Source organism: Ranitomeya variabilis, chromosome 3 (assembly GCF_051348905.1).
Source record: "Ranitomeya variabilis isolate aRanVar5 chromosome 3, aRanVar5.hap1, whole genome shotgun sequence".
NCBI lineage: Eukaryota > Metazoa > Chordata > Amphibia > Anura > Dendrobatidae > Ranitomeya > Ranitomeya variabilis.
In genome coordinates this window covers 73469584-73496296 of record NC_135234.1, presented here as the reverse complement: position 1 = coordinate 73496296, position 26713 = coordinate 73469584, and the positions used below count along the sequence as shown (strand labels likewise).

At 41.3% G+C, this 26713-nt stretch overlaps 1 protein-coding gene across 6 annotated transcripts in view; it reads right to left on the bottom strand.

Annotated features, from left to right (window-relative positions):
* GLRA2 (glycine receptor alpha 2) overlaps positions 1 to 26713 on the bottom strand; it is a 270603-nt gene that overhangs the window by 55502 nt on the left and 188388 nt on the right. For all 6 annotated transcript variants that reach the window (XM_077294157.1, XM_077294163.1, XM_077294162.1 and 3 more), the window contains one exon: positions 9807 to 9956. In XM_077294157.1, coding sequence (XP_077150272.1) covers positions 9807 to 9956 — 150 coding nt within the window. The remainder of the gene's footprint in view (positions 1 to 9806; positions 9957 to 26713) is intronic.

Sequence of the window (26713 nt, the reverse complement as noted above, 5' to 3'; positions counted from 1 at the left end):
TTCACTGCATGTGAGTCACATATGCAAACACATTTGTAAACATGCACTGCTTTTTCAGTGATTACTTCGCCCCACACATACAAATAATACACCATTTGAAAGGTAAACTTGCCCCCTTCAGCAAGAAAAGACACAAACAAACCACACATTCATGATTTGAATAATAAATACAGTTTAAACATTTATTTTCAGAAACCTTCAGAAAAAAACAATAACCTGCAGGTGGCACCACAACCTCAAGACATTTTTTTTCCTCTGCTTATCAAACCAATTTATGTATTACCAATCTACATATATAAATATCATCATCTCATTAAATATATTAACATTTGACCAGCTTGATTTTCCTGAAATTGCCTGCGCCCCCCGACAACCAGTGTGCAAAAATTTTGCACGGGCCAACCAGTATATTATATTTTGCTGATCACCTTGAACTACAGAATGGCTTAAAAGACAATGGGGCCAATTCACTAAAACTGTCTAACTTTCAGACATTGCTTAGACTAGAAAGTCTTAAAATGTACCAAATTTAACAAAGCAGCACAAGGTGCTTGATAAATGTGGCTCATCTATAGTCTGTCTAGTCTAAGTTTACACCATATAATGGATAGCCTACTTTGGTCGATTAAGTTAAACCAAATTTGCTTTAGTTTGGCTGGTTGTCAAAAATGGGGGGGATTCTATGCCATTTTGTTAAATTATATATTTAAATAATTAAAAAAAATATAAAGCAGATCTATTACCAGACTTGACAATACAAACTTCATTATTAAATGGATATTTTAAACTTGATGAGACTGGTGTATGTAGTTTGAAAGTCCATGACAGAATGGTTGTATAATCTCTTTATGAAAGTTTAAACCCAATCTCCACCTACTTAGCCTGATTGACAGCTCTTCAGTTTCCCTCCTCCCTGCTGAGATTACACACTGCACAGTACAAGCTGCAGCTTCTAGATGAACGAAGGTCTCTACATCAACATGTTAGTACCCACACTGCTGTTACAGTTATAAATATATAAATTTATTCTACAGAGAACTGTCATGGTTCATGTCATGTTATTGTCATGGCTCAGTTTGGGTATTTGACTCATTGATCTGTAGCTTCGTGGTCGGTTCCTCTATCTACTGAGCTATTGCCTTTTCTTCCCTCTCCAAATGCTGATGGTTCCAATTGTATTTGTTCCCCCTTTTTGGTTTGCTCCTCTCCAGGTGTTTTCTATTTTCCCATTTTGGTCAGCCCCATCACATTCTGGGTTTTATATGTTCACCCTTCACTGCATTTCCTTGCTGGCTATAATTTTATGAAAGTAACAAACACTCACTAGTAACATAAAAAGGGAAGACCTACTACAGGGAGACACTGCACCAACATGGAGCTGGTTCCTGTACAGACTAGAAAGACCCTAGCCGTAACAACTCAAAAATACCACCTCGGAACTGGCTCCCTAAAAGGCTATTGAGGGGTTTCCCATATCTCCTGAGGAAGTGTCACACAATGTGAAGGAAAGGCTAAGTGCAACAAGAAGGGATAAGGCAAAGGGAGCAAAACACTAGGGAAGGAGGGAGTGGAAACCCCTAGACAGATCTAACGTTAGCCTGTCTGCATGATCATCCCTATATAGGTTCCATAACTATCGCTGAGCAGGATACTTAATCTCTGCCTGACCCTGGTGATAAGCCCTATACCGGGAAGGACAGGATAAGCACAAGTCTATACCCACTATCACTAAAGACAAATAGGATACACAAACAAGGGGGAACACTTAGCTTGAGTAGACTCAGAGAGAAACATGAAATAGAAATATCATCCGCACCTTCCAGAAGCCAGCTTGGAGTTATATACATCCCATTTCAGGTGTGTCCACTAGAGCCAGGGGAGGTTGCCACTGGGTCATAAAGTCAGAAGACCCAGGAAGAAGCCTGCAAAGCAAACTGCTGAGACCTTCTGCAGTCAGATACAGAGTGATGGTCTGCAGCCTCTGACACATCCATGATAGGAAGGCCGCCACACACTGCCAACAAGAGGAGAGGAAAATGTGCAGGAAGGTATGAAAACACAGGGTGAGAATTAAAACACGCAGTGCGTTTTACCTGTGGATTACCCGCGGATGTACCGCGGATTCCAGCATTTTTTGTGCGGATTTCACCTGCGTTTTATCACCTGAAGATTCCTATTGAGGAGCAGGTGTAAAACGCTGCGGAACTTGCCCAAAGAATTGACACGCTGCGGAAAATAAACTGCAGCGTTTCCGCGTGGAATTTTCTGCTGCGTGTGCACTGCGGATTTTGTTTTCCATAGGCTTACATGGTACTGTACAATGCATGGAAAACTGCTGTGAATCCACATCGGCCAATCCGCTTGCACCTAACCTAGAGCAATGCATGGAGCATAGGACATAAGAAGTCTCCATGGCTCCAAACTAATAAATGGGGTAATTCCAAGTGTATTAATCCCCCGAGCTCTGCTAACATTTGCAGCAGAGAAAGCTGTGATTTTATCACAACTACTGCACCCAGTGAACTAAGTGATACATCGCTGGAATATAATAATATTCTCTCCTTAAAACAATGTATCTAATGAAGAATACATACATATTATGGCATCAGATTATCTGAAATATCAGGTGCATTTAGGTACAGTCATGTTCCATACACTTCTATGAGGTTCTTTATCTCAGAGGTTATACACAGCCATAGTACAGCCAAATGCATGAGACATTTTCAGTAAGTGTTTTATAAATATTCATATTGTGCACCATTTCTATCAGCTTGGTTAGTTTGTGAGTGTTGACTTGATACTTTTTAGCAATCCCCATAGCAACATCTTCCCGTTCCAGCGCGCTGCTTATGTTGGGGAAGATCATTGTTTAATCTACGTGCGCACATTCATCTATTTAATCACTGCCTTTTGTCCTGACGCTCACAACTCCGCCGTTCGTGAGCACACTTGTTTGTGTGACCCTTGACTGCAGGAGGATACAATCTTTCATGCAATTAACAAAATGTAGAATTATGAGACCATAAGTTGACAAGGCTTCTAAAAACATGTTATTTATCTGTTGAAATTGAAGAAAGCACAATGAAGTATATCATGCGGTACCGGCGCTGTCAGAAATTACAGTCTTTTCTGAAAAGCTGGTTTATAGCACAAGGGCATATTCAGCACTCAGAGGAGCATGCACTGGGCTTTCCTAGGAAGCTGTAGAAGATTGCGGAGTCCAACAACCACAAATTCCATTTATAGATCACTTTGCTTCCAATCTTTTTTTTTTTTTTTTTTTACTTTTACTGAGAATAACAAACTAATATATGATGTATTACTACTGAGACTACTGCACCGTAAATCGTTCTAGAGACTCAATTAGATTTCCACTTTTTTAATTCTGTTGCTGATCAGCCTTTATATAGTTTTGGAATAAACTCCATTAACTTATTTTGCTTGTTTCTGTCTTAAAGGCCTTGCTGAAAATGATGGTTTGTCTGCCTAGTTCATTCTGTCTTAGTAGCTGATTTTAACTACTGGTCTAGCTAAGATCTGTAAGGGAAGAGTCAGACGCTTGTGTAACTCGGACAAAGATCGCAACGCAATGCTCGGACTGGCCGGCAGCTCTCCCGTCCTGAGTGTGACAGCATGTATTTGTATGCAGATGTCACGTTCAGGTCACCGCCGGCCACTCTGAGCATTGCATTGTGATTGTCGTCCAATATATGGCCGTGTGACTCTTTCCTAAGATCTGATCCCCTCCTCCATACAAGGAACAGTATCTGACCATTGGGGAGGAGAGCCGCCGACCAGTCCGAGCATTGCATTGTGATTCTCGTCCAATATATGGCCATGTGACTCTTTCCTAAGATCTGATCCCTTCCTCCATACAAAGAACAGTATCTGACCATTGGGGAGGAGAGCCGAGAAAGTGACTCTTGGAGTATGGATATATTCTAGATCTGCAGATAAAATCAGCTACTAGGAAAGAATGAAAGAGGCAGACAAGCCATCGTTTTCAGCACAGTGTTCAAGACATAAGGAAGCAAAATAAGGCAATCAAGTTTATTTCAAAGATTCCTAACATTACAAAGACTGATCAATGATTAAAAGGGTTGTTCCCTTTCAGACAATTTCTTCCCTTGGCTGCAGTGTGTTAAGACATAACAAACCGCTTAGTTCTCACCGCCTCCCGAGTCCGATGGCGCGTCTCCGCCACTGCTTTTGGAGTCCGGCATTGGCTGCAGCACTGACATCACGTTGACCCTGTGGCAGCCAATTAGTGAGCTCAGATGCTCTGTAGGGAGCGTTCTATCTACAGGGCAGAACTGCTGAGCTCATTGATTGACTGTCGACATCATGTCAGCACCAGTTCTTATGCTAGACACCATGAGCAGCAGTGGAGACTTGCCGATGGACCTGAGGATGGAGAGCACAGTGCGGTTTGTTATGTTTCAACAAACTGCAGTTTGTGGAGAAACATTTTCTGAAAACAAACAACCCCCTTTTTTTAAAAAAAAAAAAATAAAAAAAATAAAAAAAAGAAGCTAATGTTTGAGGGATGAAACCTGAGAAACTTAGTGTTTTTGTAGCCAAATGGAAAAAAAATTAAAAAAACCATTACTTAGAAAGGTTAACTGGTTCTTAGAAAGTCGCTTAACCTATTAGTACATTTTTTTGATATGGTAAGAAACCCCAAAACACAAATACACATTGGAAGAACATACAAGCTCCCTGCAGGTGATGTCAATGGTCGGTTGAGAAAATGCTATCCTCATGTATGCAAGTTTCTGCTTCTAGGTTGAAATGGAAGACAATGGCAGTGTACTGTCGTCAGCTACACAGATCTGCATTAATTACTGAATCACTAGGTGAAATATGATAATATATTATACATTTATTATTGGCTTTATCAACTTACTTGTTTTAGATCTTATTTTTTGTTTTTGTCTATTATGTAATTATTGTAATTGCTGGAATGAAACATCTCAAGTACAGATATGTCGTCCCGTACCTTTCTGTGAATTGTGTTAAAGACTTCAATTTCTCATGATGAAAATTCAAAAAGTTTCTGCAATACGCAGGATAATGTACAGGATACAATATATAGACACATATAGTATCCACATGTCCAAACAGAGTATTGTGAAATCATTATTTTTTGTCAAAGTTGATCATCTTGTGCCACACTTTTCAGGATATATCAAGTCAAGAGTAAGTCGAGAGTAAAGGTAAGGAAGGACATATCCGCATGTTGATGTGATAATGATGCTTATGAAGAGAAGTGTTTGGCTTTTTTGTACTGATGAAGTCTATGAACTTCAAAACAAGTTGACAAAATAAAAAAAATGGAAACCTATTTGTGTGAACCTGGGTTCATTAACTCCACCATGAGCAGTGCAGAACTTCCACAGCTATCCTTTTCTACATTTTCTGCGTGGACCTGCAACAGATGGTTTCTATGCTCTTTCTTGTGTGATCACAACCTAATCAGTTAACATAACCTTTTTAACTTTTTTAACTTTTAATCGGATAAAACCCTATTGCGCTTTCCTCTGCCTCGTAGTTAATATGAAGAGAAGAGCAGTTATCACTTGAATTTTTGTAGGCCTTGCATAACCTTATTAATCTAAATTAAGGTGGTCATACCCTTGTAATATCTGTTGGCTCAGTCAACTGACAACTAATACCAACAAACTGTAACGCTAGGTGAGGGAGAATCAAGGTGTACAACGGGGAGAGGGAGGGGAAGGGGCGAGTGGAGACCCTTAGGCAGATCTAGCAACACTCTGTCTAGCCTGACATCCCTAAATAGGTTCTGCACCTATCGCCAAGCATGAACCTGACCCTAGCAATAGGCCCTGAATAGGGAGGGGACAGGGTGAGTGCTAGTCAGCGCTCACTACAACTAAAGACAGAGAGGGTGGACAAACGAGGGATACACTTAGTTTGAGAAAACCACTGAGATATTACACCAACAAGCCTCCAAGAGTACTCCAAGAAGACACTAGCCGACTGCTAGTACTTCCAACCAGACAGAGGGAACACCAGCACCTTGCTGAAGAGACTGAAGGTATTTAAACCCTCAGCAAGGATGTATTAATTAGCAGCAGAAGGTGGAGGTAACTGTTGGGTCCTAGATGGAGAAGGGTATCACTCCATAACAGAGATGCAAAAATCAAGAAGGTGCTTGTAGATCTAATCGCAATAACCTTCTACAGCCGGATCCAGGATGACTGTCTGTCACACCTGACACACCTGTGACGCAAACTCCCTGTATATATGCATGTTCAGTTCAGCCGAGCATACATGTGTTCTAAATGGGGTGAGGTTACGAGACACCTCTGGCAGTGGCTTATCTTTTCTGAGAACAAAACAATTGAAAATGCTGAACTTCATGAATCTCTCCCTGATATAGGACAAACAGATGAGAGTCAGACATGTCATAAACATTACATGGTTTGCAAGTCATGCCAAAAAATGATTGGGTCGTCTGACATACATTATATGCATTAATGTATTTGGCCACACAAATGTAATTTCTTCCCTCCTAAATATCAACTGTGACTGATATTTTTTAAAGGCTTTAGGAACTACTGTAACTCAGCTACAAAGTGGAGACCACTTGTAATAAAAACCTTCCCAGAAGAACTGTGGAAGCTGTTGGGGGTCCAGCTCCATATTAATGTGAGAGGTCACAAAAGCTTCTGTTGATGTAATGTGTAGGTGTCCCAATATGTGCATGGCTACCTTAGCATTGTCCACTACTTTATAACCTGCCCTCAACTATCATAACTGACCTAAAGTTTTGGACAACCTCTTTAACGCACCACTCCAGTGTTTTTTTTTATTTCACCGCTGGAGTGGTGCTTTCAATGTAACTCCCATGCCCCCTGTCTCATACTCAGTTTCCAGTATTTTCATCCATTTTAAACCCGGTCTCTGGCGAGAAGTGACCTGCCCCTCAGCTTCTATGTTTCATGGAGCATCGCGGAGGTCAATTTACAATACAAGTCTATGAGAGCCTTCTAGCCTGGTTATCGTTCTCATAGACTTGCATTGCACTCTTGTAACGTAGCTTCTGACTTCCAGCCAGTCAGAAGCTGCTGTCACAAGATGGCACAGGGAGACTGGAGTGGCAACGAAAAAACTATGAAAACGCTAGCGGGTGAGTATATGACCAGGGCCAAGGTTCTTAGATTTAAAGTGCAACTACAGCGCTGGAGTGGTGCTCTAAATATGGAGCCATTATCCCTTTCAAGCAATTAGACCTTCAGCATAACCTTCATCAGCTATGGTCAGTTTAACTCTGCTTCTCAAATATATTTTGTACTTCTAAGTGCAACTGAACTAAACTAAATGAGAAATGTTGAAAATGCTCGTTTCAGGATTATCTTGCCATGTACAGTTAGGTCCATATATATTTGGACAGAGACAACATTATTCTAATTTTGGTTCTAGACATTACCACAATAAATTTTAAACAAAACGATTCAGATGCAGTTGAAGGTCAGACTTTCAGCTTTCATTTGAGGGTATCCACATTAAAATTGGATGAAGGGTTTAGGAGTTTCAGCTCCTTAATATGTGCCACCCTGTTTTTAAAGGGACCAAAAGTAATTGGACAGATTAAATAATTGTAAATAAAATGTTAATTTCTAGTACTTGGTTGAAAATCCTTTGTTGGCAATGACTGCCTGAAGTCTTGAACTCATGGGCATCACCAGACGCTGTGTTTCCTCCTTTTTGATGCTCTGCCAGGCCTTCACTGCTGTGGTTTTCAGTTGCTGTTTGTTTATGGGCCTTTCTGTCTGAAGTTTAGTCTATAACAAGTGAAATGCATGCTCAATTGGGTTCAGATCAGGTGACTGACTTGGCCATTCAAGAATATTCCACTTCTTTGCTTTAATAAACCCCTGGGTTGCTTTGGCTTTATGTTTTGGGTCATTGTCCATCTGTAGTATGAAACGACAACCAACCAGTTTGGCTGCATTTGGCTGGATCTGAGCACACAGTATGGCTCTGAATACCTCAGAATTCATTCGGCTGCTTCTGTCCTGTGTCACATCATCAATAAACACTAGTGACCCAGTGCCACTGGCAGCCATGCATGCCCAAGCCATCACATTGCCTCTGCAGTGTTTTACAGATTATGTGGCATGCTTTGGATCATGAGCTGTACCACGCCTTCGCCATACTTTTCTCTTTCCATCATTCTGGTAGAGGTTGATCTTGGTTTCATCTGTCCAAAGAATGTTCTTCCAGAACTGTGCTGGCTTTTTTAGATGTTTTTTAGCAAAGTCCAGTATAGCCTTTTTATTCTTGATGCTTATGAGTGGCTTGCACCATGCAGTGAACCCTCTGTATTTACTTTCATGCAGTCTTCTCTTTATGGTAGATTTGGATATTGATACGCCGACCTCCTGGAGAGTGCTGTTCACTTGGTTGGCTGTTGTGAAGAGGTTTCTCTTCACCATGGAGATTATTCTGCGATCATCCACCGCTGTTGTCTTCCGTGGGCACCCAGGTCTTTTTGCATTGATGAGTTCACCAGTGCTTTCTTTCTTTCTCAGGATGTACCAAACTGTAGATTTTGCCACTCCTAATATTGTAGCAATTTTTCAGATGGGTTTTTTTCTGTTTTCGCAGCTTAAGGATGGCTTGTTTCACCTGCATGGAGAGCTCCTTTGACCGCATGTTTACTTCACAGCAAAACCTTCCAAATGCAAGCACCACACCTCAAATCAACTCCAGGCCTTTTATCTGCTTAATTCAGAATGACATAATGAAGGGATTGCCCACAACTGTCCATGAAATAGCCTTGGAGTCAATTGTCCAATTACTTTTGGTCCCTTTAAAAAGAGGGTGGCACATGTTAAGGAGCGGAAGCTCCTAAACCCTTCATCCAATTTTAATGTGGATACCCTCAAATGAAAGCTGAAAGTCTGAACTTCAACTGCATCTGAATTGTTTTGTTTAAAATTCATTGTGGTAATGTCTATAACCAAAATTAGAAAAAGGTTGTCTCTGTCCAAATATATATGGACCTAACTGTATCTTGCCAAACTGCAATTGGTGACTATGCTAAGGCACTGACACTGTGCTACATTAATATTTACAATGAACTAATACATGTGTACATTATTATAAGACCACATTGTAATTTTGAGAATAATCCTATAAAATCATATATTATGCAAATGAAGATAAGTACCGAATTGGGTCCTGAACAAGGGTGGTGGGAATCTCTTTGTTCATCTCTAATACATCAGGTCACTGGATAGATGAAAAATGTATGATGGCTGGGAACCGGAGTGCTAGGACCCCCACTGACCTCAAGAAGTTCCCTGTATGACTGGAACAGTAGTGAGCATGTGCAACCACTGGTTCATTCATTATTTACAGGACCTATAGTCACACATGCTCATTACCACTCCACTTACACAGGAAACCTTGCCTTTCTCAAGATCAATAGATGTCTGAGCAGCAGAATCTCCGGCGATCATACAGTTATCCTTAGCCTGTGGATAGGTGGTAAAAGTTTTTTTGGCAAACTTTAAATTACATTTTTAACTTCAGGAATGTAATGTATTTACCCTTTATTCAGCTTATTAATGACCTTACATGGAGACTGGATTTGACTGTAATATGACGTTTTCTTGGACATGTCCATGCCTGCATACAATGCTCAGACTTTGATGCCTGCAACTCTGGACACCCAGCTTTTGGCAACAGAAGTCTTCACCTAACTAACCAGTCATAATAGCACTCACAGAAAATACAGAAAACACATACAGTTTTCCAAAATGAAATGTCCTTACTTTGCTTTGTCTTTTCTGCCTCCTACGAAGTCTCAGAAACTCCTTATGTTGTCTTGATACAAAATTCACAGCGGCATATTCTAGTAAAGCAGCAAACACAAACAAGAGGCAAACAGCCATCCAGATGTCAATCGCTTTCACGTATGATACCTGTCGGAGACAAAAACAAAACTCAGAGACGTGAGACCTTATTTTACTGGGGTATAAAATGCAATAGTTTTTCCTTTTGGCACTACAGTATATAAAATAGAATCTACGTGAGCTGGCATTGTCTGGCACCCTCACACCACCGATCTTTGTAGCAGTGTTGTAGGAGCTGTTTGTTGTATGCAAGAGTTAAAAAGCAATTAAGCCTAGTTGTGATCATTGAGTCAATTGGACAACAATGCACAGACCAGACGTAGATTTCCTGACGTGAACCCTGCAGCCTCATTTATGTCTATAAGCGTATGTTTCCATGTGCCAGATTACATCCGGGTTAGCTACGCATTGAACGCTGTGTAAAGCCGCAGCGTTCAATCCGCAGCGTCCAGATGTTACAGCATAGTGGAGGGGATTTTATGAAATCTCGTCTCCATTATGTGTGCGAAAATGCATCCTGTTGCTCTGCGTTTATGGACACGCATCCAGCTGCCCACGCATGTCTTTTTAGAACGCAGCATGTCTGTTTACCTTGCGGTGACGCTCCGCTGCCGCACGGTAAATAACGGGGTCCTATGTATGGGGTGCGGAGATTCCAGATGTGTTAACTGAACACATCCGGAATCACTGTGCTTACAGAAGGGGGCGGTGCTTTGGGCGGAGCAGGTTTTCCACTCCGTCCAAAGTGCCGTCATTACGGACCGTGGACACGCACCCTAAGACTGTTGAGTTTTCGGTCCGTCCATACAGTGTGATCTGTGCTTGATGTGTGAGTCCAATCTTTCTGAAATCTCTGCATTTGACCTAAGAAAGGGGTTAACATCAGTATCCTTGGTGGTCTAGAACAGTGTTTCTCAACTTGTGCCCCAGTTTGAGAGGGTACGTTGCCGAGGACCCTTGCTCTTGGTAGGGTTGCGATACTGCTAGAATGGTGCTTTGGTTCTTTATTGGCTAGCTTCAACCACACTGCTACGATTATCATTTATTAAATGGTGTTAAAATGCTTTAACATTTGGTCATGTACAGTGGCATGTAAAAGTTTGGGCACTACGAAAAGGAAAATGGGCAGATACAAAAGTTTGGACCCGTGGGAGATTTGTGTATACACATAACTTTGAAAAAAAGGTTTCAGACCTTAATTAGAGTGTTAGGGTTATGGCTTGTTCACGATCATCTTTAGGAAAGGTTCACTATGGGATGTATGGTTTGCTTGTGTAGTGGCATTTGGTTCTTACATACTGACATTATTCAGTCATTTGTTTAGAAATATACTATTATTTGTGGATTAGTTTATGTGAAAAAACTATTTTTTGGTATTGGTGCTAATGCTTGAGGAACATTTCTCAAAACAGGAGTATAAGGATTGCAGGAATCCCATTCAGTTCCTACAATACTGAATACAACTCCGAGGGTCACTAGAATGTAGAGTGGAGGAGATTGTTCAGTTTATCTGTATGCGACAGGCAGGCAATTTTTCTTTTACAGACATATTCCAGAAAAATGTTGTTTGTGTCAGCAAAAGATAATGTAACAACACTGATAAATTACCTCTTGCATAAATTGGGGCATTATTGCCTTGGAAAGCATGAGCTCTGTAGGAATTTTCCACCCCAGGGAAACTATAATCAAACAATGCAGCTTGCCGAGCACTAATAGTGTGTAACGTACATACTGTAAGGCTATTATTATTTTTTATAACTATTTGATTTTAAAGCACCATTAATTCCTTGGCACTGTGCGTGTGAAGAGGTTTTACTAGAAAATACATATATGAAATTGAGTGAGCAAACTAACAGAGAGAGACTAGTACAAGGAAGGAGAAGACCCTGACCTCATGGGCTTACATGCTAGCTTGGGGGGGGGGGGGGTAGCTGAAGAGAAGACTATTCAGGTTGCATATGAAAGTCTCAATTGTGGAAGATATTTGGAAATGCTGGGTAGCAAAAGATGGTGGCGGCTAAGGAAATATATAGGAGACGGTTCGGTGGGGAATATAGAAGGGCAGAGGAGACAAGGAAGTCTTGTGAGAACTGGAGATTTCATGTTGGGGGGTATAAGGAGATTAGTTTGGTGATGTATGGAGGAAACAGATTATGGATGGCCTTGTAAATCATTAGTTACTTAAACTAAATTTGGTGGGAAATTAGAAGGCAGTGAAGGGATTGGCAGAAGTCAAAGGCAGAGGAGTAGTGAGAAGAGAGGTGGATTAATTGGGCAGCAAAGTTAAGGATTGACTGGAGTGGTGCAAGAGTCTTAGTCAGGAGGTCCCAGAAAAGGATGTTGCAGTAGTTGAGGTGGGAGATGATGAGGGCAAGTTCTAACATTATAGTTAATGACAGATTTTGGAAAAAACTGAAGTTGGAGCAGCAGGACCTGGTAAGGGCTTGGATATGTGGTTTGAAGGACAGGGCAGAGTCACGGGTCACCTCGAGGAAGCGGAGTTGTGATACATGAATATGTGTAATGTCCTTTATTGTTATAAATATACCAGATAGAGAAAAGGTAGAAAGAGGAAAGAAGGCTATATACAAATGGAGTTTTTTAAGCAAAATGCCGAGTTTTCAAGTGAAATCTCTCTTTGGTGAGTTTTTGGAGTGTTATTTTCCTGAAGCAGTTTTGAAACGTTTTTCAAAGATGTTTGGAAATGTTTTTTTTTTTTCCTGAAGCATTTTTTTGTAGTCTTTTGACTGGACAATGCCTAGTTTGGAGCTAATTGCATCAGGAATTTTTTCAAAGAAGTGACATGCACTTTCTTTTTTTCCTATTTTTCAAAACCTGATGTCGAAAAAACAAACCCACTGAAAGAAAACTCCTCCTATGAATAGAAATTTGTATCACAATACAATTGAATTTTGAAGAGTCTTTTTTAGCATTTTTTTAAGTGACTAGTCAGGAGGTTTGTGAAGTGGACCTGCTCTAAAAAAGTCCTAAAAAAACCTACATAGCCTTTCCTATCTAGTTAGAGCACTTGTCTTGGGACCACAGGAATGCAATTTGAGAGAACATTGAGATTAGCGGATGTGAAGCTAATGCACATCTCATACTTGTGACACACAAGATGACCACTTGAACCATCCAGCTGAGCTCAATCCTTACAGAGTATAGATTACACACTGTTAGTACTGAAAGTTTACTCTGGGGTGGAAAACCCCTTTAAATACAGCACTACTGTAGACAATTGGAAACATGTTAGGGTGACCTTAAACATAAACTATTGCTCATCTGTTCACTGCTCTTATGAGAAGCTGATTTTTTTCTTTAGGCATTGTACACAATACCTGAGTATTGTATAAATTATGTAAACTCAGCAGCTTTCTGTGTGTATAAACCACAATTAGAATATTAAAATCCGTGTCTTTTATCCTCTTTGCTTCCAGCTTATGCTCCCTTTAGATTTTCAATGACACTCCAGGTGAACATTTTTTTTACAGGGATTTTTTGACGAGAGCTGAAATGCTGCATGTTCCTCAGTGAGAAGTTTCCCACAGCTTCATTAACAATGAGGACATGCATCTATTTAAATCACACACAAAGTTTATGATTATGGAAGTTGCCGCGAAAAGAAGAAACGCAACGTCGTGATTACAGATTGGCAATCAAAAGCCAACAAAAAAAAAATCTATGACATTTCAACGAAGATATTGTGCAACAATTAAGAAAAATATTATAGAAACATAAGCCTTATATTTTAGGATTGATGAAGCACAACAACACTATACAACTAAGGCAGGACAAGATCTCCTGGTGCGCTGGCTGGCTTTTCAAAATGTATATATACAGTACAGTGAAAAAGTTTTAGGCAGGAAAAAATGCTGCAAAATACAAATGCTAATAGTTTATTTTTATCAATTAACAAAATGCAAAGTGGATGTACAAAAAAAGAAATCTAAACCAAATTAATGTTTAGTGTGATCAAAGCAAACAAAGATCTCCAGCATATTTGGTGTAACCACCCGTTGTCTTCAAAGCCTGATAGTATTGCATGATTGATCAGTATCTGCCCGTATTTCTCAGCAGTGAAAAAAACAAGAAATTTGCAACATTAAGGAGCAGACATGCAGTGGTCGGCCAGAAAAACTTAGTGCAGTAGATGAAAGACACATCACACTTACTTCCCTTTGAAATCTGAAAATGTCCAGCAGTGCCATCAGCACAGAACTGACGGCAATTAGTGGGACCCATCTACTATTTGTAGAAGTCTGGCCAGAAGTGGTCTGCAGTGGAGAGCTGCTGCCAAAAACATATTTTGTAAGTAAGGGTGTTACAGAGACTGTCGTGTTCCTACCCCTGAAAACAACAGTTGCATAGTGTGAATACTGTCATGCGTTTTTACTCCGTTTTATGGTGACATGCGAAATATAAAATTTATGGAGTATAATGTAAACAAGTGTGATAGGTGCTACTGCTGTGTGGGTACTACAAAGGTAACGGCTAAGGTACAACTTATAACTCAGTTCATCTCTTTCAGTTTTTGTTTCAGGTGTTTTTGCATTATGTGCAAATAAAGGTGTGACCTCCCTTTTCCTTGAGCTGGACGTTACTTTCATGAAGTTCCCTATGACTGAGTGTCCATTAGCCGGGTGTCAGTCCTTCTTGGCCCTTATTCACATGTACATCATTTGACAAACAGTAAGGTTTTAATACTAGAGATTAGGACCGTCCCGAATAGTCACACCTTGATGTGGTGCCATAGATTTTACATTTTTTTTAATCAAAATTATGTTAACTAAGCACCTTGTATTATTTTCATGCACCATTGATATTTATTTACTGCAGGGTATTTGCTTATTTTGTTTTTACCTTCAGTTTTTTCTAAGGTAGGTTGGGTGTACTCAGTTTAGGTATAGGGAAAGCTTAGGCTAAATTTTAAAGCTTAAGTTAGAGATACATAGTGACTATAGATACAGTAGGGCAAGATACAGTTAAATATCTGGGATTAGCCCAGAATTGGGAGGGGGCCAGGGAAAGGAGAAAATGGAAAAACTTGTTTTATTTTAGTTAGTAAAAGTGATTGTGAAAGAGTTCATTGGAGGCAAGGTGAAGTTCAAGTGGCAGTGAGCTGAAAGCACGGTACTGGAGAATCGTTTTGGCTGTATGAGGTAGTACAAAACTCCCAGCATACATTCCTGCAATGGCCAGAGCTCAAAGCTCAAGTCAGGGCCTATGGAGAGCACCAACAATCCTTCTGTACAGTGGAAGATGGACTTGAAATAGAGTGAGGGAAATAGGGGATCTGCGGTGCCGGATGAAGAATCCATAGGGCTAACAGGATCTGTTCAAGCAGGGTAGTCCGAGCTGAACATAAGAAAATCATTAAAAAATGTACCATGTTGATGGATCAAGAATAGATACTGCGTGTTAAAGACTGATGTACTTGAAATGTCCAGTAAAGTTGAACTTGTTAACATGACCCAGGTGTCCCCTGATGTGTGCGGCTCTTCCTGGAGCCAAAGATGAGGAGACAGCGAAGGCCACCGACCTGCAAGTGAGCACAATGCAATGTACACAGCACAACACATATGGACTGGGACATGATTTGTTTGTAGGATGTCATGGAGCAACAGCTCACCCACAGCTACTGTCCTCAGGACTTTTCATGTAAACAAGGCCAAATGACACAACTATGCATGAAAAATGGGGAGCAAAAAAATGACATAAAATGTTCTGGACTAAAGAGGCGAAATGTGAAATTTGTGGCTGTAATAGAAGGCAGCTTGCTCATAGAGTCGCATAGAGAGCAGCACAATAATGAGTGTTTGCAGGAGCAGTGAAGTATATTGGGGGTCCTTGCAAGTTTGAGCTTCATTTCAGTAAATGAATTTGGGATTTGGTCAAAATTAATTGTATCCTCAATGCTAAGAAATACAGGCAGATACTTTTCCATCATGCATGACCATCAGAGAGGAGTCTGATTGGCTCCAAACTTACTCTGCACCATGATGACCCCAAAAAATACAACCAATGTCATTAAGAACTATTTTCAGCATAGAGAAGAACAAAGACCTGACTTCACACCTGTCTTGATAAGGGGGAGTGCGAAGCTCATTAAGATTCATTAAGAGGCCCATGTTTCATAATGATAAGCAGGCGGGGTGTGAAGTGGCATAGTAAAAGTCATGAATTTCATGGGTGAAAATGGCATAAAAATGCCAAAGTTCACAGATTTTTTTGTGCAAGTTCACAATGAACAAACATTTTGCAACTTTACAAAGTTTTTTTTATACCAGAATTCTGACAAAAGATGTTTAATGAAGCAGACCCAGTCAGTTCTGGAAGTGATGATATGTGTTGTGAATTCTGCTTTTGGGTTCCCTCCGGTGGTAGTAGGTGGTAATGCAGTTGTCCCTGGGTTGCAGTCCTGGTCAGGTGTGTCTGCTGATTGCAGTTCTGACTGGGATATTTAGGTGTGCAGGATTCATTAGTCCTTGCCAGTTGTCAATTGTTGTTGGGAGGTGTTGGACCTCTGCCTGTTCCTCCTGCCTTTTTGCCAAAGCAGCAAAGATAAGTGTCTGGTTTCCTTTTCTGTGGCACACATGCTGTGTGCTTCACAATTCAGTGCTATTCTTGTGTTTTCTTGTCCAGCTTAGATTGTGTCAGTATTTTCTCAGTCTTGTTGGATTCTCTGGAGTGGCAGATATACATTCCATGTCTTTAGTTAGATTGTGGAACTTTTTGTATTATCTGCTGTGGATATTTTTGGAAGGGTTTTAATACTGACCGCTTAGTAATCTGTCCTATCCTTTCCTATTTAGCTAGAGTGGCCTCTTTTGTTAAATCCTGTTTTCTACCTGCGTGTGTCTATTCTTCTCCTACTCACAGTCATTATTCGTGGGGGGCTGCCTATCCTTTGGGGGTCTGCTCTGAGGCAAGGTAGCATTCCTATTTCCATCTATAGGGGTATTTAGTCCTCCGGCTGTGTCGAGGTGTCTAGGGTTTGTTAGGTACACCCCACGGCTACTTCTAGTTGCAGTGTTAGTTCAGGATTTGCGGTCAGTACAGGTTCCACCGACTCCAGAGAAAGTTTCATGCTGCTCCAAGGTCACCGGATCATAACAGTTCAACTGGCCAATAATGAGTTAAATGCATCTCAGAAGAAGGGAAGAAAGGTGTTGAGCCATTTTTTTTTCTGTAGTCTGTTTTGTCTTTTCTTCCCTCTTTATCTATGGGTGGCTGAGGAGTCTTGTGCCAGCATGGATGTTCAGGAATTAGCTTCTCATGTAGACCAGCTTGCTGCTAGGGTACAGGGTATTTCTGATTATATTGTTCGGACTCCTGCTTTAGAGCCGAAGATTCCTACTCCTGATTTGTTTTTTGGCGATAGGTCCAAATTTTGGGGTTTTAAAAACAATTGTAAACTGTTTTTTGCTCTGAGACCGCGATCCTCCGGTGATTCCATTCAGCAGGTTAAAATTGTCATCTCCCTCCTGCGTGGCGATCCTCAGGATTGGGCATTTTCCCTGGAATCTGGGAATCCGGCCTTGCTTAATGAAGATTCCTTTTTTCAGGCTTTAGGATTATTATATGATGAACCGAATTCTGTGGATCAAGCTGAGAAAACCTTGTTGGCCCTGTCTCAGGGTCAAGAGGCGGCAGAATGGTATTGTCAGAAATTTAGAAAATGGTCTGTGTTGACTAAATGGAATGATGATACTTTGGCGGCAATTTTCAGAAAGGGTCTTTCTGAATCCGTTAAAGATGTTATGGTGGGGTTTCCCACGCCTTCCGGTCTGAGTGATTCTATGTCTCTGGCCATTCAGATTGATCGGCGCTTGCGGGAGCGTCAAACTGTGCGCGCTGTGGCGTCGTCCTTAGAGCAAAGTCCTGAGCCAATGCAGTGTGATAGGATTTTGTCTAGAATGGAACGACAAGGATTCAGACGTCAGAATAGGTTGTGTTATTATTGTGGCGACGCTTCTCATGTCATTTCAGTCTGCCCTAAGCGGACAAAAAGGATCGCTAGTTCATTTACTATCAGTACTGTACAACCTAAATTTCTGTTATCGGTGTCCTTGATCTGCTCATTGTCGTCATTTTCTGTCATGGCGTTTGTGGATTCAGGCGCCGCCTTGAACTTAATGGATTTTGAGTTTGCCAGGCGTTGTGGTTTTCCCTTGCAGCCTTTGCAGAACCCTATTCCTTTAAGGGAGATTGATGCCACACCTTTGGCTAAAAATAAGCCTCAGTTTTGGACACAGGTGACCATGCACATGGCGCCAGCCCATCAGGAAGATTGTCGATTTCTGGTGTTGCATAATTTGCATGATGTTATCGTGCTGGGTTTCCCGTGGTTGCAGGTACATAATCCTGTGTTGGATTGGAAATCTATGTCTGTGACTAGTTGGGGTTGTCAGGGGGTTCATAATGATGTTCCTTTGATGTCAATCTCCTCTTCTTCCTCTTCTGAAATTCCAGAGTTTTTGTCTGATTTTCAGGATGTATTTGATGAGCCCAAGTCCAGTTCCCTTCCACCGCACAGGGACTGTGATTGTGTGATTGACTTGATTCCAGGCAGTAAGTTTCCTAAGGGCCGACTTTTCAACCTGTCTGTGTGTGAACATACCGCCATGCGGAGTTATGCTAAGGAGTCTTTGGAGAAAGGGCATATTCGGCCATCTTCTTCACCGTTGGGAGCAGGGTTTTTTTATGTTGCTAAGAAGGATGGCTCCTTGAGACCTTGTACTGATTTTCGCCTCTTGAATAAGATCACGGTCAAGTTTCAATACCCTTTACCTTTGCTTTCCGATTTGTTTGCTAGGATTAAGGGGGCTAGATGGTTTACGAAGATTGACCTTCGGGGGGCATATAATCTTGTTCGTATTAAGCAGGGTGATGAATGGAAAACTGCGTTTAATACGCCCGAAGGCCATTTTGAATACCTTGTGATGTCATTCGGGCTCACTAACGCTCCATCTGTTTTTCAATCCTTCATGCATGATATCTTTCGGACTTATATTGATAAATTCTTGATTGTATATTTGGACGATATTTTGATTTTTTCCGATGATTGGGAGTCTCATGTGGAACAGGTCAGGATGGTATTTCAGATCCTTCGTGACAATGCTTTGTTTGTGAAGGGGTCTAAGTGTCTCTTTGGGGTGCAGAAGGTTTCTTTTTTGGGCTTTATTTTTTCTCCCCCTTATCTATGGAGATGGATCTGGTTAAGGTTCAGGCCATTCATGATTGGATTCAACCCACATCCGTGAAGAGCCTTCAGAAATTTTTGGGTTTTGCAAATTTTTATCGCCGTTTCATTGCTAACTTCTCCAGCGTGGTTAAACCCTTGACTAATTTGACAAAAAAAGGCGATGATGTGGTGAATTGGTCCTCTGCGGCTGTCTCTGCCTTTCAGGAGCTTAAACGCCAATTTACTTCTGCTCCGGTGTTGCGCCAACCAGATGTTTCTCTTCCGTTTCAGGTTGAGGTTGATGCTTCTGAGATTGGGGCAGGGGCCGTTTTGTCTCAGAGGGATTCTGTTGGTTCTTTGATGAAACCGTGTGACTTCTTCTCCCGCAAGTTTTCGCCTGCTGAACGCAATTATGATGTCGGCAATCGGGAGTTGTTGGCTATGAAGTGGGCGTTTGAGGAGTGGTGACATTGGCTTGAGGGAGCAAAGCACCGTATTGTGGTCCTGACCGATCATAAGAATTTGATTTACCTCGAGTCTGCCAAATGGCTGAGTCCTAGACAGGCTCGATGGTCCTTGTTTTTTTTCCCGTTTTGATTTCGTGGTTTCGTATCTTCCGGGTTCTAAGAATATTAAGGCTGATGCCCTTTCTAGGAGTTTTTTGCCTGATTCTCCTGAGGTCCTTGAACCGGTCGGCATTCTGAAAGAAGAGGTGGTCCTTTCTGCCATTTCCCCTGATTTACGGCGGGTTCTTCAGGAATTTCAGGCTGATAGACCTGACCGCTGTCCTTTGGGGAAATTGTTTGTTCCTGACAGATGGACTAGTAGAGTGATTTCTGAGGTTCACTGTTCTGTGTTGGCTGGTCATCCTGGTATTTTTGGTACCAGAGATTTGGTTGGTAGGTCCTTTTGGTGGCCTTCGTTGTCACGTGATGTGCGTTCTTTTGTGCAGTCCTGTGGGACTTGTGCGCGGGCCAAGCCTTGTTGTTCCCGTGCTAGTGGGTTACTTTTGCTATTGCCGGTCCCTGAGAGGCCCTGGACGCATATTTCTATGGATTTTATTTCTGATCTTCCAGTTTCCCAGAGGATGTCGGTTATCTGGGTTGTTTGTGACCGGTTTTCTAAGATGGTTCATTTGGTGCCTTTGCCTAAATTGCCTTCCTCTTCAGAGTTGGTTCCGTTGTTTTTTCAGCATGTGGTTCGTTTGCATGGTATTCCGGAGAATATTGTGTCCGACAGAGGTTCCCAGTTTGTTTCTAGGTTTTGGCGGGCCTTTTGTGCTAGGCTGGGCATTGATTTGTCTTTTTCTTGTGCATTTCATCCTCAGACAAATGGCCAGACCGAGCGAACTAATCAGACTTTGGAGACTTATTTGAGATGCTTTGTGTCTGCCGATCAGGATGATTGGGTGGCCTTTTTGCCATTGGCCGAGTTTGCCCTTAATAATCGGGCTAGTTCGGCTACTTTGGTTTCGCCCTTCTTTTGTAATTTTGGTTTTCATCCTCGTTTTTCTTCAGGGCAGGTTGAGCCTTCTGACTGTCCCGGTGTGGATTATGTGGTTGACAGGTTGCAGCAGATTTGGGCTCATGTGGTGGACAATTTGGTGTTGTCTCAGGAGGAGGCTCAACGTTTTGCTAACCGTCGTCGGTGTGTTGGTTCCCGGCTTTGGGTTGGGGATTTGGTTTGGTTGTCTTCCCGTCATGTTCCTATGAAGGTCTCTTCCCCTAAGTTTAAGCCTCGGTTTATTGGTCCTTATAGGATTTCTGGGATTATTAATCCGGTGTCTTTTCGATTGGTGCTTCCGGCCTCTTTTGCTATCCATAATGTCTTCCATAGATCTTTATTGCGGAAATATGTGGTGTCCGTTGTTCCCTCTGTTGATCCTCCGGCCCCTGTTTTGGTTGATGGGGAGTTGGAGTATGTGGTTGAGAAGATTTTGGATTCTCGTTTTTCGAGGCGGAGGCTTCAGTACCTTGTCAAATGGAAGGGTTATGGCCAGGAGGATAATTCTTGGGTTTTTGCTTCTGATGTCCATGCTGCTGATTTGGTCCGTGCCTTTCATCTTGCTCGTCCTGATCGGCCTGGGGACGCTGGTGAGGGTTCGGTGACCCCTCCTCAAGGGGAGGGTACTGTTGTGAATTCTGCTTTTGGGTTCCCTCCGGTGGTAGTAGGTGGTAATGCAGTTGTCCCTGGGTTGCAGTCCTGGTCAGGTGTGTCTGCTGATTGCAGTTCTGACTGGGGTATTTAGGTGTGCAGGATTCATTAGTCCTTGCCAGTTGTCAATTGTTGTTGGGAGGTGTTGGACCTCTGCCTGTTCCTCCTGCCTTTTTGCCAAAGCAGCAAAGATAAGTGTCTGGTTTCCTTTTCTGTGGCACACATGCTGTGTGCTTCACAATTCAGTGCTATTCTTGCGTTTTCTTGTACAGCTTAGATTGTGTCAGTATTTTCTCAGTCTTGTTGGATTCTCTGGAGTGGCAGATATACATTCCATGTCTTTAGTTAGATTGTGGAACTTTTTGTATTATCTGCTGTGGATATTTTTGGAAGGGTTTTAATACTGACCGCCTAGTAATCTGTCCTATCCTTTCCTATTTAGCTAGAGTGGCCTCTTTTGCTAAATCCTGTTTTCTACCTGCGTGTGTCTATTCTTCTCCTACTCACAGTCATTATTCGTGGGGGGCTGCCTATCCTTTGGGGGTCTGCTCTGAGGCAAGGTAGCAATCCTATTTCCATCTATAGGGGTATTTAGTCCTCCGGCTGTGTCGAGGTGTCTAGGGTTTGTTAGGCACACCCCACGGCTACTTCTAGTTGCGGTGTTAGTTCAGGATTTTTGGTCAGTACAGGTTCCACCGACTCCAGAGAAAGTTTCATGCTGCTCCAAGGTCACCGGATCATAACAGATATGGCCCTATAAATCCCTAATCTGAACCTTCATCGATTATGTGATTACATGAAGAGTCAGAAGGATTTGTGCAAGCCTCCATCCACAGAAGCTCTCAGGATTTTTCTCCAAGATGTTTGAAGTGAACTTCTTGCTGTGTGCCTTCAAAAACTGTGTGCAAGTATACCTAGAAGAATTGATTCTTTGATGTTATTTCGAAAGCTATTCACTTCTGCCTCCAATTCTTATGCACCGGATCATGGTACATAGTAAGGAACAACAGGGACTCAAAAACAGACCATAGCAAAACCCACAACAAAATCACCATTTAAATAACACATTTTAAATTACTTGTAATATTGCTCTTAATCTTAGCATGATCACAATGAAATAAGTGCTGACATAAATGTTAATCAAACAAGTCGCAACACAACACTGAGTCACAATGGGGCTCCCAAAGAGACGACAGAGGCGTACACTGTTTACTTTCAATTTCGTAACAAGGTGTATACAAGGTGGATATTGTGCATGAGACAAAAAAAGTTCACATGCTTCATTATGGAGATTTTCTCTCTAAATCCGACACCCAAAGAGTATCATACAATGACACTAGGGGTATGTGCACTCGTCCGGATTTCTTGCAGAAATTTCCTGAAGAAAACCGGAAATTTTCTGCAAGAAATCCGCATTTTTTTTTTGCATTTTTTTCCTGTTTTTTTCCCGTTTTTTTAGCATTCTGCAAGCGTAATTAGCTTGCAGAATGCTAGTTTTCCAAGCGATCTGTAGCATTGCTTGGAAAACTGACTGACAAGTTGGTCACACTTGTCAAACATACTGTTTGACAAGTGTGACCAACTTGTTACTATAGATGCAACCTATGCAGCATCTATAGTAAAAGATAGAATGATTAAAAATAATAAAAAAAATAAAAAATGGTTATACTCACCCAGACGATCTCCTCAGCGGTGTCCGTTCCTATAGATGCCGGTGTGGTTCAGGACCTGTGATGACGTCGCGGCTTGTGATTGGTCGCGTGAGTCACATGAGCGGTCACGCGACCAATCACAAGACAGTGACGTCATCACAGGTCCTGAACCACACCATCTATAGGAACGGAAGAGAGAGCATGCACCGGAGAGGCGGGAACACTTCGGGGTCCATCAAAGGGTGAGTATAGGACTATTTTTTATTTTAATTCTTTTTTTTTTACCAATTATATGGTGCCCAGTCCGTGGAGGAGAGTCTCCTCTCCTCCACCCTGGGTACCAACCGCACGTAATCTGCTTACTTCCCGCATGGTGGGCACAGCCCCGTGCGGGAAGTAAGCAGATCAATGCACTCCTAGGTGTGCGGAATCCCCGCAATTCCGCATTTTTAATGAACATGTTGCTTTTTTTTCCGCAATGCGATTTTTTCGCGGAAAAAATCGCAACATTTGCACAAAAAATGCGGAATACCCTGTAAATAATAGGAGGCATATGTAAGCGTTTTTTTCGCGTTTTTATAGCGAAAAAACGCGAAAAAAACGCGAAAAATCCTGAACGTGTGCACATGGCCTAGGAGGCAACTCCATCTGCCATGGTCCAAGCTCTGTCCAATGGTTCTGCCATGTGCATGAGGATGAAAATAAAGGGGAGGATTGATTGTCAATATGAATGTGACAAAACATTATGTTTTAAAGAGTTAAAAACTTTCCTTCAACGGAGACCAGAAAAATAATCAGCCAACAGTGAAAATCCCATCTTCTATATTTCTGCACAGTTGAGCTCCATTGTATAAATTGATTGTATCTCCTGCACTTAGAACCAAGAATCAGCAAGAATCAGGGCAAATAACGGCTGTGATTTTCGCCTCCCACCTAATTTACAACAGCTGTTAGTGGTGACAATGTTAGAAGTAACACCAGTTAGGAAATGCTGATTGTCTTATTTAATAACTTTGAACATAGGGCCTGATTCATTATTGCATTTGCACCTCTTTTTTTATCTTATTTTTGGTGTTTTTCATCTGTTTTTTGTTTCTTTTTTGTTTTTTTGTTTTCAATTTGCTTTTTTTTAATCTAGTTTTACAAAGTTCACCAGTCTTTTTATGATCATTATTGTGGTCAGAGTTTGGGATATTCAGATGTTGGCCTGTTCTATTGCAATTTTTTTTTTTAACAAAAGTTGCAATATTTGGCCCTAACGTCCTCCAGCCTCTTCCCAGAAAGCTTTTATGTACATCAGTTATTTTGGTGTCAAAGACAAGAATAAAGGTAGTTTTTCTTTTTCGTGAGCCGCGTGCGAGATTATGAAGAATTTGGCAAAAAAATTGGCAAAAAAATAAAAGTTACATAAAAAAAACAGCAAATAATGAATCGGTGTCATACTCAAAATGTGTTCCTATTTGTATTTTCACACCTTACCAGTTACAGGCATTTCGGTACGATGGGGTCATTTCTATGTATTTCACGGAATCCTCCTTGTACAGATTGTCATGCTTAAATCTTATCCAATTCACACAGTTGATTTCACAGCAAATATCAGATGTGAAATTTTCCACTTGTGACTCAGGGAATTGGTTATCTTTAGCAAGAGCAGCTGTAACATGCAGGCAGCCTGATCATATCAAGGAAAAGAAATTGGTGAATCTCCACTAACCGTTCTTTATGCGAGAAGATCCTATGATACACATTGCTATCATGAGATCATCCACAAATTTCTTCTAATTTCATTTTTTTCCAATTATTAATTTTGGAGTTGCCTAATGCCTACACATCTAGTTGAAGGTTCCAGCTTAAGCCTCTTAAAGGAGTTGTCCACAGACAATGATATGTTTAGTACTGCTAATGCTAGCTAAGTTTCTGGTCCTCCTGTGTTGACAAGTGACTAATGCCGTGGGTATTGATTGATCTCTTCAATAACTGAGCCACACCATTTTTTTCTCTATGAATCAGAAGTGATAGAAAAGGGTCTGGCGTAGCTATTAAAATAGCCAACCCCTTCAAGACATGGCACTAGGTTCGTGTCAAGCACTTGACCGGAAGTGAAGATGCCAAGATCAACCATGAAAAGGATGTATTGATGAAGCGCTGCTAACTGAATTGTTGGATAACACCTTGAAATCACTGGACAATCAGTGGACACCACATTAAAATATCCAATGTCCAATCAGGTCAATCACCACGGAAGCCCGAGATCGTGCACGCAGAGAACACAGGAGAAGGAGAAATGATTAATCTTCTGGTTTAAAGAAGTGTTACACAATAAAAGATTCTTTTACTTCCAAAGTTTAAAATAGACAAAAAAAGAAAAAAAAAACCACACTGACAAAGTGGAGGTGTAGGGGGACATGGGGATCCAATGACAAGAACCAGATGCATTTCAAAACGGCATGTGTTTTTCCGTTTTTGCCTATTTTAAAGATTGGAAAATAAAGGAATTTAACATTTTAATACGTATTACTTCTCCTTGTGCTGCAACACATTTATATTACACAAATGTACAATATAGGCTGCAGACAAAAAAGGTTCCCTGGATCTAAGGCTGTATTACAGATCAGTGAACTGTTCATATAATATTGTAAATCGAAGAACAGTCCATACAGTGCTATAGATCAGTGAACAGTCCATATAGTGCTATAGATCAGTGAACAGTCCATACAGTGCTATAGATCAGTGAACAGTCTATACAGTGCTATAGATCAGTGAACAGTCCATACAGTGCTATAGATCAGTGAACAGTCCACACAGTGCTATAGATCAGTGAACAGTCAATACAGTGCTATAGATCAGTGAACAGTCCATATAGTGCTATAGATCAGTGAACAGTTCATACAGTGCTATAGATCAGTGAACAGTCCATATAGTGCTATAGATCAGTGACCAGTCCATACAGTGCTATAGATCAGTGAACAGTCCATACAGTGCTAGAGATCAGTGAACAGTCCATATGGTGCTATAGATCAGTGAACAGTCCCTACAGTGCTATAGATCAATGAACAGTCCATACGGTGCTATAGATCAATGAACAGTCCATACGGTGCTATAGATCAGTGAACAGTCCATACAGTGCTATAGATCAGTGAACAGTCCATACGTTGCTATAGAGCTATAGATCAGTGAACAGTCCATACAGTGCTATAAATCAGTGAACAGTCCATACAGTGCTATAGATCACTGAACAGTCCATACAGTGCTATAGATCAGTGAACAATCCATACAGTGCTATAGATCACTGAACAGTCCATGCAGTGCTATAGATCAGTGAACAGTCCATACAGTACTAGAGATCAGTGAACAGTCCATACAGTGCTATAGATCAGTGAACAATCCATACAATGCTAGAGATCAGTGAACAGTCCATACAGTGCTATAGATCAGTGAACAGTCCATACAGTGCTATAGATCAGTGAAAAGTCCACACAGTGCTATAGATCAGTGAACAGTCCACACAGTGCTATAGATCAGTGAACAGTCCATTCAGTGCTATAGATCAGTGAAAAGTCCACACAGTGCTATAGATCAGTGAACAGTCGACACAGTGCTATAGATCAGTGAACAGTCCACACAGTGCTATAGATCAGTGAACAGTCCATACATTATTACAGGTCAATGAACAGTCCATACATTGTTACAGATCAATGAAGAGTCCATACATTATTACAGATTAATGAACAGTCCATACATTATTACAGATCAGTGAACAGTCCATACATTATTCCAGGTCAGTGAACAGTCCATACATTATTACAGGTCAATGAACAGTCCATACATTATTACAG